At 37.9% G+C, this 15,009-nt stretch overlaps 1 protein-coding gene across 1 annotated transcript; it reads right to left on the minus strand.

Moving 5' to 3' along the window:
• Positions 1–72: 72 nt before the first annotated feature.
• Positions 73–13,309, minus strand: LOC144658756 (beta-taxilin-like). The gene is made up of 13 exons (XM_078519224.1): positions 13,064–13,309; positions 12,801–12,987; positions 12,534–12,613; positions 9,486–9,545; positions 9,186–9,296; positions 8,640–8,782; positions 8,280–8,331; positions 7,023–7,142; positions 5,783–5,857; positions 5,533–5,625; positions 4,394–4,489; positions 4,025–4,138; positions 73–692 (listed from the first exon to the last, which is right to left on the minus strand). The coding sequence occupies exons 1-13, from the start codon at positions 13,109–13,111 to the stop codon at positions 285–287; spliced, it is 1,587 nt and encodes a 528-aa protein (XP_078375350.1). The 5' UTR covers positions 13,112–13,309; the 3' UTR covers positions 73–284.
• Positions 13,310–15,009: the final 1,700 nt, after the last annotated feature.

A 15,009-nucleotide genomic window follows, 5' to 3' on the forward strand; every position in this document is an offset into this window, starting at 1 on the left:
TAGGCGCAGGGGTTTTTCAAATCGTTTTCAAATGACCTTCCAGCTCTTTCTTAAAGTGAGGTTTTATTTTATTTAGTGCATCAACACAAAAATTATTCACTCCTGCTAAAAATACAATATAAAGAATCCAAAGTAGCTTTCTTTCAAGACGAGTACAAAAACTATTAAAAAATTACAAGCTTTGATGATTTTACACCAATAAAATTGTTCTCATTTTCAAGGCATCACCGGAAAACTTCACGTTTTTCCTTACGATTCACACAGCGCTGTTAAAATAAAAAATATCAACTGTCTACAACATCAGGGCTAGTACTCTCGTCATTTACAACTGAAGCAGTTTCGGTGGAACTAACCTTTTCGGACTCCGCCGGAACTTCTTCGGAATTTCTCGGTGTATCAGCGGGCACGGTCGGCGTTGTTTCGGAATCAGTCGGAGAATCGTCGAATTCATTCGAATTTTCAGCCCCGGGTTCTTGAACTCCATTACTCGAGTCGCCATCAGAATCCTTCGAGTGTTGTTCTTCACTGTGGTTTTTGTTTTCCTCGCCTGTTACATCCTCTGACGCTTCAAGTGTGTGTTTACTCGATATTTCTGCGGCACTTGTGCTTTGCTCGTTTTCGTCACGTATTCTCTCTTTACCAGATGAAGATTCGATTTCTTTATCAGAATTAGCTGAACTGGTTTCCTTGGTCTAGAAAAAAAAAAAAAAAAGACAATAAAATCAAAAAGTTTTAAGGGGGCATTATACCTGAATTTGAATGAAATTTTAAGAGGTTTAAAAAAGGGATTGGAGAAAAAAAAAATTGAAACACCCTCAGATAGTTGACCCCACGCAAGAGCACTCCAGGTTGTCAGGGGGACTAACCGGTGTCCGTCTACCAATTTTTAACTAAAACATTCTAATTTTACAATCACATTAAACCTCCAATATTTCTTATTTCTTTAAATTTTACTAATCCGTGAAGAAAAACTCTCCCAACATCCCCCAGAAAAAACGACCTTCAGGTATAATCCCCCTTGACATGTAATGACCGTTCTATACATTTTTTCCAATAGTATTGAATACTGTTATCAATATTACATGTAGGACTATCATTAACGTTACACTAACTTGTAAATATTAATTGTAAACGCGATATCATCAACAACTTTTAGCGTTTTAGATTTCTTGATTTGTCTTTTTTCTTTTTTAATTTTATACTGATTATTACTTTTAGATACATGTGCACGTTCAAGCGGGAACTTAATGTGCTCCTAGGTGTAACGTGTCTAAATAAAATTTGATTGATTGGTTTAATGTACACTATTTGTTTTACCTTAGAAAGGGTAAAAAAAAACTGCCGGAAGAAAAAGATAAATTAAAAAGTTAACATGCATGCACGTTTCTCCAAGCGGGCACAACTTTTAATCTTTCTCCGACGTATTCACTAATTCCGGAAACTTCAATGGGCGAAATAAGAAAATATTTACCAGGATATCTGTGGAAGTACAAACTTTATTTGCACTATTTGATTTTATGCTACGCACGCATGCAACCCTTCACAAGGTCGATACGTGCTGCTACGAGTGCGCATTTTACTTTTCCGAAATTAGCTATTAAGCTAAATACCCAGGCACTTATTGCGGTTTTCAGTAAAATGCGAAGTCTGAAATTTAAAATCCAACTAACGATTGCGTTTTTCGCTGCCGTCAATCATAATTATGCCGACAGCCAACGAACCGTGAAAAAACAGAAACAAACAAAAGGATCGAAATCTACCAATCACAACTGACAGATGTGACCTTTTGACCCGGTTGAAGTGAACTTCTGTTTCCCGAGAGGTCCGCTAAGATGATTGACGGCAGCAAAAAGCGCAAACCGCTGGTTGATGATTGAATTTCAGAGTTCGCATTTCACTGAAAACCGCAATAAAATAATGTATGTATGTTATGTATGTAAGCGTGGATGATTTGTTATTTCACGTTCCCAAAATGGCTGGGAAAAAAGAAAGAGCTAACAACTGGCTTCTGCCTTCTTTTTTGAAGCAAAATAAATAGAGTCAACTTCTTCATACAAACACCAAAGGGGCATAGCTGAATGTCCGTATGAGATTATATGGATTTTGGTTTCTGTGGTTCTAAGTAAAAACTGTCCATAATTGAAGAGCTCGGGAGAAGAACGTCCCCTGGACTTTCTGGCTAAATCGAACGTTATCAAAACAACTCCAAATTGCGCATGCAGGTTTGTTAACGTGTGCTAAACACTGTCCTTTGTTTCATTTGGCTGGTCTGTCGTTCGTTTTTGATAAATTACACATGCAAAAAGACAAGGTTTTTGCTGGCGCGGCGTCTTTTTGACTTTTCTTTTACAAACGATAAGCAAAGGAAACCTTTTGTTCCGCAAAACAATGAAACGAAGAAAGACCAGTCAAATGCAACACAGGACAGTGTTTAGCACACGTAAACAAACCTGCATGCGCAATTTGGAGTTGTTTTGATAACGTTCGATTTAGCCAGAAAGTCCAGGGGACGTTCTTCTCCGGAGCCTTTCAATTTAGAGAGGTTTGTACTGCGGAGGTGTCGGTTAGGAGAGGTTCTATTGTATATCTTATTTGGCATCTTACAGTGAAACTCCGATATATCGAAACTCCCGGTATAACGATATTGCCGTAAAATAACCGAAAATATCGTTATATCGGGGTAAACCTAACATATACTTTTTTACGGGATAAAGAGACTTAAAATGCAGCATCATTTTCGTATATCATCGTTTAAAGCTGTTGTCAGAAACGTTAGAGATTACTCAATTACTGTTATGTTATTGTATTCAATTCAATGTTTTGCTTAAATTGTGACTGTGAACTGATAATATCGTTATATCGGGGAAGATTTTACGTTCGGGAATAACGTTATATCGAAGATCGTTATATCGGGGTTCTACTCCATACTTTTTACTGTAACTTTTGCCGGAACATAAAATATTCATCGTAATACCGGCAATATCGTTATATCGAGGATCCACTGTACTGTTAAGTATCTTTATTATATGGCTACAATAGTACGCGCGCTCTGATTGGCTGCTGAGCGGGCATTATTTTCTTGTAATGACCGGGCATTATAAAAAAATTTTCTCGGCTCGACGGTTTTTTGAGTTGTGATTAAAAGCTACAAGCGAGGGGGCAAAAACAACAAAAAATGCCGACCAAATATAACTATCCTTTCAATAACTGAAAGAAAAATATACGCATACCGATATTTCTTTAGTATGAGCGACGAAGACAGCCACAGAGAGTGAGAGCGTGTTTTACCTCCAGTGTTTTTTTCCCTTGATTATACTCTTTTTTTGAATAGTGCTTAAAGGCCATATAATAAATAACTTATTAACCTCGTCCGTTCGGTCATTACAGGGAATTCTCAGACCTCGACCTTGATGTATTGACCTCGCTGTCGCTCGGTCAATGCATCAAGGCCTCGGTCTGAGATTGCCCTGTAATGACCTCACTCTCGGTTAATAAGTAGTATATATTTTTCCTAGTCAGTGAAAATACAAATGACGAGTAAAATTGTAAAACGATACTACACACGAAAATTCTAATGAGAGATTTGTCATCCAGCGTTAGTTACCCGAAAATCAGACTTTGAACTGTGTTTTACGTTGCGGGTGGTCTAGACTATTCACAGCCCTCTATTTTCTCGTAGTTTCCTTCAATCGTTGAACGCGGGCAAAACATCGCGAGAGAACTGGACGCCAGCACAGAACGGGAGGCGCGAGACCACTCCCTTGTAATAATCGTGCTTCGCGCTCACACAGCTCGCCCCCCCCCCCCCCCCCCCACCACCACCCCTCGTGCTTCGCTCGCTGTTTCTTTTGCGTTATTTTCCTTTGAAAAATAGATAGGCTGTGAACACTCTACGGGTGATCAGGAGAACTGCATTACCGGTTTTCGGTTTCCTACAGTATAAAAATCGTGGCACGTGTGAAATCGTTTCGTGAGGGGGGAAAAAAAGAAAAAAAATCAATTAGACAAAAACTAGAGTAAATACCTGGTCGATGTCACCAGCTGTTACTTTAGCTCCTTTGTGCAGCGCTCGGCAAAGGTTTTCAAGCTTTTCATTCTTTAATCGCAAAGCGGCCATTTCGTTTTTCTGTTTTTCACGCTGAGTGAGAATAACAATAAAATCGTTAAGAGTATTACAAGACATTTTATAAAAAAACTACAACAACAAAAAATACCACACCCCCTTCAGTAAATATTTCTCCTTATAGCTTCACTACTTTAATTAAGGACTCCAATCTTTCAGTCAACAGAAATTACGTTAGGACATTATTTAGAGGTTCCTTTCAAATTCGAGACCAAAGTTAGCGTGACATTAGATTAGCGTGACAGTAAAGCCTATCATAGCGTGACTCACCTCATCTACCATTTGCACCAATGACCGGTTACCATTCTCGCACTTCGTTTTCCACGTTAGTTTTTCCTTTTCGAGTTTTTTAATTGTCTTTGTCATCTATAATAAACAGTAGAAACAAATTAATGAGTAGCTTGGCAATCAACTACCACTGACTCCTCTCTGTAGAAATCACGTTTTACTGTATTTGGGTTTATTTCATAGAAATCAAATAGGCCATTTCCGAGTTACCCTTTGCCTCTGTTTCAAAACGAGTTTACGTGCAAAACTTCATATGAAAATGAGTTTCATCTACAGGTCGATTTTCATGCAAATCAAACTCATTTTCATTTGAATGGTTTCGCACGTAGACTCGTTTTGAAACAGAGGTACATGTAAAGGGTAACTCGGAAATGGCCTATTCATTATTTATATACCGGTATATAGTTCCGCACCAGGAATTGTTTTGACACAAATGCATCAAATAAATATTCTCTTCTTAGAAAAGTGTGGGAGGTGCAGTGGTCTAATGGATAGCATGCTAGATTCTGGATCAAGCAGTCCAGGTCCGAGCCCTTGGACGGGGTCACTGTGTTGTGTTCTTGGGCAAGACACTTAACTGTCATAGAGTCTTTCTTCGCCCTGACTTACAAATGGCTATCACGAAATTCAATACTGGGGGTTACCCTGCGATGGCTTACATGCCATCCAAGAAGGAGTAGAAATACCCTAGTCATTCAATGCTACAGAAACCAGGCTAAGCCCTGGCATGGTGGCCACAGACATCAGTTGTACAAAATTCCCTGACTTTTCCCTGATACAAATAAAATTTCCCTGACCAAATAAGTACAAAATGTCAGATACATGTATAGTAGCGGCCTCAATCATCCACTTTCAAAAAAGATAAACATCACTGAGTTAACATTGACCTGAAATATTTCTTCCAGCCTTCAATGGTATATAATCAGAGGTGATATAATTTCAATTTTCCCCTGATTCAAAATAAAATTCCCTGACATTTAACCAACCTTCAAGAATTTTATTTTTGACTGTCCATTTCCTGACCTGTGGTAACCCTGCCTGGCTTGATGGGCTACTAGGCTTGAATACAGACATATTGTCATAGAAAATTACAATTACAAGACACAATTTTTTTCACAGACCTTATCCATTTCCTTCTTAAAAGTTGAAAAGACTTCATTGCTCTTGTTAAGGGTTTTTTGGAATTCTTCAAATCGCTCTGCATACATTGCAAGCTGAAATGCAAAAAAAGAACTTTGAGTCATTACAGTAGAAGCATGTGTGAACATATTTTAAAAACATTAATAAACCTTTTTTAAAAAAATAAGTAACCTTACAAGTTGAGGAACAAGTACCACCCAATCCTGAAAACACAACATAAATATCTCCTACCTGTGACTTCATCTCTGCTTCCTGCTTTGTTAAGATCTCACACTGCTTCTTATACTCCTGAGCTTGCTTTATCAGCTACATAAAAAAGGTTACAACCTCAAGTTAACATTTTATATTGTCTCTGATGTAAAGAACTACATTTCTTTTGTGTGTGAGCTCTTACATTTTATCTTGTGAAATTTTGAAAGGTGCAAAGTATGGCCTGAAAGCAAGTGTGTTCAGGACTTCAACCCAACAGGTGCATGTTTAAGCACTGATTCAGTTAATAATATTAATAATAATGTTTAATAGACACTCATCGCAGTATAACTGAATTACAGAGTAAAAAACAAGCTAAGGTATAAATATAAACTATTAATTACAATATATATACAATATAAGGTTCTATTATAAACAAGCTAGTTCGAGATTAATAGCGAAAAGTGACGAAGTCCTGAGAACGCTTCGTTCTGCAAGGCTTGATGGTGCTACGACTTGTGCTGGATCTTAAGTCGTAGTTATGTACAATCTCCTCACGTCGAGGCAAAAGAAAATAAAGAGGGCTATTTACATCCTGAAGTTTACAGACATACTGCCGGCAAAGATGTTGGCGCCATTCTCTCAATGAAGTGAGGCCGAGCAGCCGTAATGCCTCCTTGTAGTTGAGGGAAGGACAAATAATAAACATGGCTCTCTTCTGGACTCTCTCAATATTATTATCTAAAAAGTCAGGAATGTTCTGCCAGACAGGGGCGGCATATTGCCTGTTTTGTGTTCTTGCTCAAGGCCCTTTACTGTTATAGTGCCTCCCACTATCCTGAAGCAGATATTTAAATGGAATTGGGCACTGGTTACAGTTGATTTCAGTTTACTTTGGCTGCCTGCTTTGCGAAGTTCGTTGAAAAATTGGAAACTTTGTTACAAAGTTGCCAATTATGTTGCGAGTTTGCGAATCAAATTGTGAACTTACATACAAAGTTCCCAACTTCGGCCCGACTGAACTTTCCAAGTTTGGTTAGTTGAGGAGAAACAAGACATGTTGCTTGAAGTCACTGTCTTTGAGTTGCAGGCCACATTGAAAAGTGGATGTGGCAGCCATCCAGCCAGGCAGTCGGTCGGTCGGTCGGTCAGTTATATTTAAAGAAAGATTGACTAAGATTCTGCTAACAGGCCACATTATTTTTTTTGTAATCAGTAGGACAAAAATCAATCCAGTACATATTAATTAAATAACCTGATTCCTTATGTACAATAATCTTACCAGCTGGTTTTCTGACAAAGTTTTCTCCTTATCCTCATTAAACTGCAGATTTTGTTGTGCCATTTTTGCCTCAGCTAACTGAAGTTCAAGCTGCTTGTGTTTAAACACTTTTTCTACATGCTAGGTTATAAAAATAATAAAAAGAAATATATTAAATTACATGCACCAACACTGAAGAACTAATAAACTGAGTGACAAGTGGAGACAGTTATAACTTTTTTTTCAGTTAACTGTCTAAACACAAGAAAATCACCAGCTATAACATTACTTTGTAAATACAGGGCTATCACAGAAAGCAAAATTCGCAACACCTGACATATCCGAAACTGAAATTCAAGTTATACCCTGACTAACTCTGTAATCACAAACACTTTATAGTAAAAAGAGTCATATAACTAGAGATCACTCATCTGATATTAATTAATTACAAAAACGTGCTGTGCGAGCTATTACCAACTCAGACTATCGAGGACATTCTGCCCCCTTATTTGCTAAACTGGGCATCTTAGATATCTTCCAAGTCAATGCATTGCAAATAGCGAAATTTATGTTTTACTATGATAATCATAACCAATTATTGACCCCGATGTTTCTCGATTTGTTTTCTACTAGTAGTCAAATACACAGTTATGATACAAGAATAGCCAAGTATTATCGACCACATCACTGTCGTACAAATCTAAAGCAGTTTACAATACTTTTCCAGGGTCCTAAAATTTGGAATTCTCTACCAGAATCGATAACTGGTTCGAGTAGCTTCTCTTCTTTTAAGAAAAAAATGATTAAATTTCTAATAAAATGAGTCTGAAATTGGCCTAGCTGCACATTCACAGCGAAATTACAAACTTATTGCTAACCCGAGGTGGCCTCCCCCATAAGCCTTGTGGTTTCTTGGAGGTCTCCTCGCCCTATCTTTTTAAGTTATTTTAATTTGTATGTTTAATTCTGAAGTGGCAAATAAATGATGATGATGATGATATTATACACATGTTTGCAGCCTGTTACCAGTCACATAGTGGCGACCCCAGGGTATCATAGAAATCCATCTTCAAATCCCCTCAGCTTACTTTTCTTTACTGATAACAAAAAACTTCCTGAACGAAAATTGCAACCACATAAAATTCCCAGAATGATCAATGTCTATTAAAAAACCTATTTGCATTATCTGTCCTTATCTAGAGTTAAAACTGAGAAAGAAATTAACTGATCTGATCATCATAGAATCACTTCATGGGCCTTCAAGTTAATATCACTTACCTCTTCACGGACTTCATATTGTTCAACAAGTCCTTTCAGTCTGGCTGCAAGTCTGCAGAAAATATGATAAATAAATGTCAGCTGGCCAAATATTACCTTGATTCTCCGAAAAAACAAAACAAATATCAGCCAAAAAGCATTATAATATTTCTTTAGTGGCACAGTCTTCAATTAATTACTAGTCTGTCAGAAAAAAATGAGATTAAAGACCAAAACCTGAAAATGTGAACACATTTTAAAGGGCTGTACGTCACATCTGAACTTGATTCCTTATCATGCAATCAGATTGATCAGTATCACAAGACTGCATCACTTGTGTTGTGTATTTATAAATTATCTGCAGGTGCAGTTGTTACTCACTCATTGTTTTCAGTCTTCAGTTGTTGGTTTGCCTTGTAATTCTCTTGCATCTGTTCTGAAATATCATTGATTGTTGTCTGAAATTTCTCTGAAAGCTCCTTTCGCTTAGCTTCCTCCTCTTGGCTGCGAAGTTGACTCTCCTCCTAATACGGGATGACGAATTAACGGACAATAATAATTATTAAAAGATAGTTAAAGCCTTGAGCCAAGTGGCCCATACTTGCCAGAGCTTATCCCGGTTTCTGTTGCATAAAGCTGTTAGGAGAATTTCTACTCCCCACTGGTTGGGTGCCAGTCCACTGAAGGGTTACCCCTGCCAGCAGTAAATTCGCAGGCACCCATTTATACTGATATAAAGAGACCATGGATGCCAATATTTTCTGAGTGTGGCCTAGAGCAAGCTTGGTTACATTAAACATCTGAAAACAAGCTGCTGGCATAATAGTTCTTAACTTTACCCTGTCATTACTCACTCCATACAAAGTCTTTTCAGGGACTGATGATTTCCAACTGTTAATTTATTACAATAATCCATTCACTTTGTACCTTTACAAGTTTGCTGTGACGCTGTAATTCCCGGCACAGACTTTCCAATTTGTTTTTTGCCAGACTTGCTTTGTTGAACTCTGACTGCAGTTGGTCTCTTTCCTTCACAACCTGTGAGTAATTTCATCAAAACATAAAATGTTTAATCCCATCCCAGTTCTTATTGACAATAATATTTGTCACTCTTAGTTCTAGAATATCATTATTATAAAACGTACTAAATTAATGACCCATGAAGTGTTCCAGGATCAAGTTATAAACCACAACATATATTTTGTATAATTTTTAATTCTGGTTTACCTTTTCCAGTCTCTTTTCTAATTCATCCTTTCTTGCCTCAGTGGTTTTGTGTTCTGTTGTCTAAAGTAGGGAAAAATGAATGAATGAATGAATGAATGACTTTATTAACGTGTCTAAAGTGTTTAGCTGAGGGGAAAAGTCCCCTCTACTAATTGTGGACACCTGACTAAGAAAAAACTTTAAAAAACTTAAACCTATCATTATACAACTATTAATAATTTAAAGTTAAAATAAGTTAAAAAAGAAGCTATTTACATAATAAAAACGGGTTACATCCTCAAACCTAACTACTGTAGTAAAAAAATGCTTATTGTGTTGTTCCAGAAAATATCCATACCCCTCCCACAGAAGGCTTTTTGGGATTTGAATCCCTTCTGCCCCTCTGAAAATTCCAAGTTCAGCCCCATACTTTCCTTTAAAAATGTTGGCTTTCGAGACCCCCCACCCCCTCGGAATTTCCAATGACCTTCCTTGGGGTGGGTATGGATATTCTATTCAGAAAGTTAAATCTGCACATTATCTACAAAATAAATTTTAATCAAGACACTGCAATGGAACTATGGCATCCTGAAGCTCTCAGTCAGTTAAGTAAAAATACCAGCCTATGAAAAGCATTTCTGCCATATAATGCAGACTGCCTAGCTCTGCAGGGGTAGGTGTACATGCAGTGTTTGATTGGCTGTTATTGTGCGTGAAAATTCATGACCAGCAATGACTAATCTGAAATGCTACCTTATTACATGAAATTTTCGCGACACGTTAATTTCACGATTTTGAGGTGCGCATATTTCGCGACACTTAAATTTTGCGATTTTGCGAAAATTTTGTACAGTGGAACCTCGATTTAACGAAGTGCCAAGGGACTGGGGAAATTTGTTCGTTATATCGAGGGTTCGTTATATCGAAAACCTCGATATAACGAATTCGCGGAAAAACAACCAAAATGTTCGTTATATCGAGGTATAGTTAATCAATTTTTAACAATTTTACGCTGCACTACGAACCCAGCATTTCCGGATATTGACGATTTCTGAAAATAACATTTATAATGTCTAATATATGCACATAGTAAGAGCATACTGTACTTGAACTTGTTCTCTTGTTACAGGATTTAAGGAATTTTATCTTTGTTGGTCTGTTCGCATTCATCTTTTGTCGCGTGTTGACATTTTTTCGTTATATCGAGGTACATTTTACGTTTGGGTCTCGGGATTGTGTTCGTTATAACGCGGATTTCGTTATATCGAGGTACGTTATATCGAGGTCCTGTTCGATACATTTTACTGTAACTTTGGACGGGCTGAAGGAAATCGTTCGTTAAACCGAGGACTTCGTTATATAGAGGTTCGTTAAATCGAGGTTCCACTGTATTTTGAATCACTTTAATTTCGCGTTTTTGAGAAGGACACAATTTTCATTTCCTTTAAAAACGACTTCGTTAATGAAAAAATTGAACGTCAAAATTAACAAAAAGCAAGGGTGGGACAAAATCCCGGCTACAACAGAGCAGTTAGTGTCTAGAAGTAGGTTAGGCTTGTACTTGCATGAGTTATTGTTCTTGAGTCAATTGACGACAACATCCATTTAGATTGATAATTCCTTCCTTCAGTAGCACTAAACTTATTTTTTCTCAATTATTGACATAATGTGAGTCACTTAATTTTCGCGTCATGTTATGTTCGCGACACTTATTGTTTGCGTCACTTTAATTTCAGGATTTTTTTGGAATCGCGAAATTCGCGAAATTAAAGTGTTGCGAAAATTTCATGTAATAAGGTACACAGAAAACTGATAGTGCTATGTCATCACTGAGTATGAAATTCACACTGCAGTACTGCATATTAAAATAATACAGTACTATAAAGCTCATACCATACTTTTCCCTCTATTACTGAACTCAATCCAAAGAGTGAGTTTGATTACAAAACTGGGCTTAAAAAAATCAAGAATTCCAGCTTGCGCTTTCAACAAGTTGCATGCTTGTCTTAGTTAACTTTTTTTCGGCAGACGGACCATTAGCCTGGGCACTTGCCCCTGGGCAAATGAACATGAACAGTTAATTGTCCAGCAGGAAAATCTACTTGTCCTGGGTGACTGGACAACATTTTTTTCAAGCCCTTCAGAACAGTTAAATTACTTTGTCAGGTGTACTTCACTGAAACCTGATGACTGATGATATTTAATTGTATATGTAGTTAGTAGAAACTCAGCTGTGTTCTAATGGAAATCCGCGAATCTGATTGGTTCTCCCACTGTTTTCTATTCGCCGATAGAAAACAGTCGCGCGCGCGTAGCTCTTTAAGCGGTAAATTTTCTTGATTTTTGTCTTCAAAGTGCACAATATTGTATGTTTTGGACTGCAATCCTTTAGAGTTTCTACTAAAACAATTAGACTACTCGCCCTCGTTTTCTATGAGCGATAGTCAACTCGGCTGCGCCTTGTTGACTATTTGCTCATAGAAAACTCGGGCTCGTAGTCTAATTGTTAATTATAATGATATGGGATACAGTATAACAGAATTGGGTTTTGTGTACATCATACAAGATACCTTATATCTGGGATTCTAGCAAAATATTTAGTTCTACCCCCTTGAAGCATGCAGGAAAGAATAGTCAACAATATATCATGCAAATATCAATGGATACACAAAATGTACATTGGTTAAAAATATCAGTCACGACCACCCGCGTTTAATGTGTTATTTTTAACAGACAATCATATCTTTGTCACGCACATGCCAGGGAATCTGAAATTCGTGGAAGAATCCAGTACGTTGGGCGTTCGATACGAAAGTGTAATGATACGATGGGATTTAAAACGATCCATGACATAACATGAGAGTCTTAATCGCTAATTATAAAAATTATTCTGTTTTAAGATGGCGGGTTTTGATGTACAGTTTAAAACAGTGTGCGCACAAAAAACGAAGTGAAATCCTTAAAGAACTAGCAATCTTTGTAGGACAATCCTTAGTTTGAAAACCATTTAGAAAGCTAAATGAGAGATCTATATATAGGAAGCTAGGAGGCGCGGATCGCTTTTCTTACCAGTTGTAAATGCTTTTTGCCAAGGGCGTCAAGTTTTGCTTCTGGATTTTCGATATCTTCAAACGATTTCATTAACAGTTCTACAAAAAAGAAGTTCCACGTTAAAAAGTTTAAGTGTAAATTCACATATATTCGTGACCGATCTACTCAAACATAGAAGGTGAAAGTGATAACATAAGACAGTATGCTAAATGCTAAAACAGTTGTAATCTAATTGCTCGACACACGCTGGGCATTTGTCAATAGCTTGTTTATATTGAAACTTACTTAGCTTTTTCTCTTCTTCCTTTAACTTCTTATTGCTTTTTGCTGGCTTGACTTCAGCCTTTTTAGAAGTCTTTTCCGTGATTTTTGACGTTTTTTCGGGGGCTTGCTCGTTTGCAGGAGATGATTCGTCGGCGTTATCTGACACTTCCGGGCGAACTGCTCCTGACTGTGAGTGGGAATCGCCATTCTAGAATCATAAAGTAACCCTTACATTTCACGACAAATAACTGTGATTGCGACTCAGCTGAACCTTGACATGTTACCTGTGTCGGTGGTACTGCCATAACCTCAGTTTCTGAGCTAGAACTCATGTCGTTTGTTGAAGCCTTACTTCGCTGTACTTTGCTGCTTGCCTTGCTTGCTCGAAACGAACGTTGGTGTATCTGAGCCAGCAGTACTTTTCGACAGCGTAGTCAATCTTGAGCGCAATAGGTACGTGGTGTAAGCATCACGCTTGACTGGAGCCCAGCTCTACCAGTTCGCACCGCCTGCTCGGTCAGCGATGGGCCTGACAAGCTGATAGTTACACGTGGGAATTTTATATTCTCAGAAACAAATCAGTACTGAGCTCATACGTAGTTTAAAAGAAAACAAATTTTCAAGGGCAACTATCAGCGTCACACAACCAGGCCCGAGACATAAAGAGTCCATTGTTTCAAATGTTCACCACTAATTTTCCCGTGGTGGCACGCCTAAAATCTGAAAATACGTCAACGTGGATTCAACAACTTTTGCGCTAGACCGACTTAGACGGACCTGTCTGACATTTGCGCAACGCAGACTTGAAGACTTTCACCCCGGTAGCACCCCGGTTAGCCTGAATAGCGCTCTGGTTAGCCTGAATAACACTCCGGTTAGCCTGTTTACGGTTAGCTCTCAATAATGGTAATGGTATTTGCAATATAGGTAGTACTTGTTATTAGGGCGATCAGTGTTTGACATAATAAAAATTTTTGGTTTGTATCTGATCTTAAAATCGGTTTAAAAAGTTGGTAAAAAACGTATAAAACTGAATTTTCGGAAACTCTCTGTTACCTTCATCAGAGTTAAAATTGTCAATAGCTTGTTTATATTGTAACTCAGCAAGACAATTTTAACTCTGATGAAGGTAACAGAGAGTTTCCGAAAATTCAGTTTTATACGTTTTTTACCAACTTTTTAAACCGATTTTAAGATCAGATACAAACCAAAAATTTTTATTAGGTAGTACTTGCAAAAGAGCAATAAAAACAGTGGCGCATACCGCTGGAGATTATTTCGGTTTCCAGGAGTATTTCTTCTCCCCTCGGTTAAGATGCTAGTCCATCGCAGGGTTCCCCAGTATTAAATTTGTAAACCTGGATGGAAAGAGGCATTTTAAGAGTGGTGCCTTGTCCTATACTTGCACCAAGTCGCCCTCTATTGGCGAGCGAAGCGAGCCGAAAAGCGTCGCGAAGCGACGACCGTGAGTGACGAAGTCGCGCGTGACATACCTAAATCGCGCGTCGAAGGACTTTGGGAAAGTCTTGCCTTGTCCAAAAACACAACGCAGCAACCCCGGCTAGGACCCGAATCTCGGCTGTTAAGCCTGGTTTACACTTGTAAGATAAGCACAAGCATAAGGGTAAGCATACATGTAACCATAACGATTTGTCATACTTGCGATCAGCGCAAGACAGCATGCGCAAGTGCAGTGCTCTAGAAATATAGGATGAATGGGGTAGTCGTGCCCGTAATTCAAGAAGTCGGTTAGTTCGTTTTGACTTTGTTACGATTTGCTTAAAAAAAAAAGGGGAGAGCAAGAAGGGGGCAGCGTCCACAATAATCGAATTCAAGTGAAAAGGTAACATACAGATACAATTAATCAACACTTAAGACGACAGGTGAAAACACGTTTTGCGTTTTGTAATCAGCTTTATTTTGTTAGCAAATATTACCAAAATGGCTGTTTATGTAGTACTTTATATTTTAACCTAGAGCAATGAAAATGTTCAAGTGAGCGATAAAAAAATTTCAATCCTAAGCGCAATTTCTTACCTTACAAAAACACGAAACGAATATTCATGGCTAGATAAAGACAGAGGAAACGACAACACATAAACGTTCAATATGAAAGGGTATAATGAAATAACAATAGCGATGTTGTAGAAATCTTCCATTATAATGCATTACAAACGCGAAGTACGAAGAAATACAAGAACTTGAATAACTGATACGAGTTGAAAAAGTG

Source organism: Oculina patagonica, chromosome 6 (genome assembly GCF_052425735.1).
Source record: "Oculina patagonica isolate OP01 chromosome 6, crgOcupat, whole genome shotgun sequence".
NCBI classification, from domain to species: Eukaryota; Metazoa; Cnidaria; class Anthozoa; order Scleractinia; family Oculinidae; genus Oculina; species Oculina patagonica.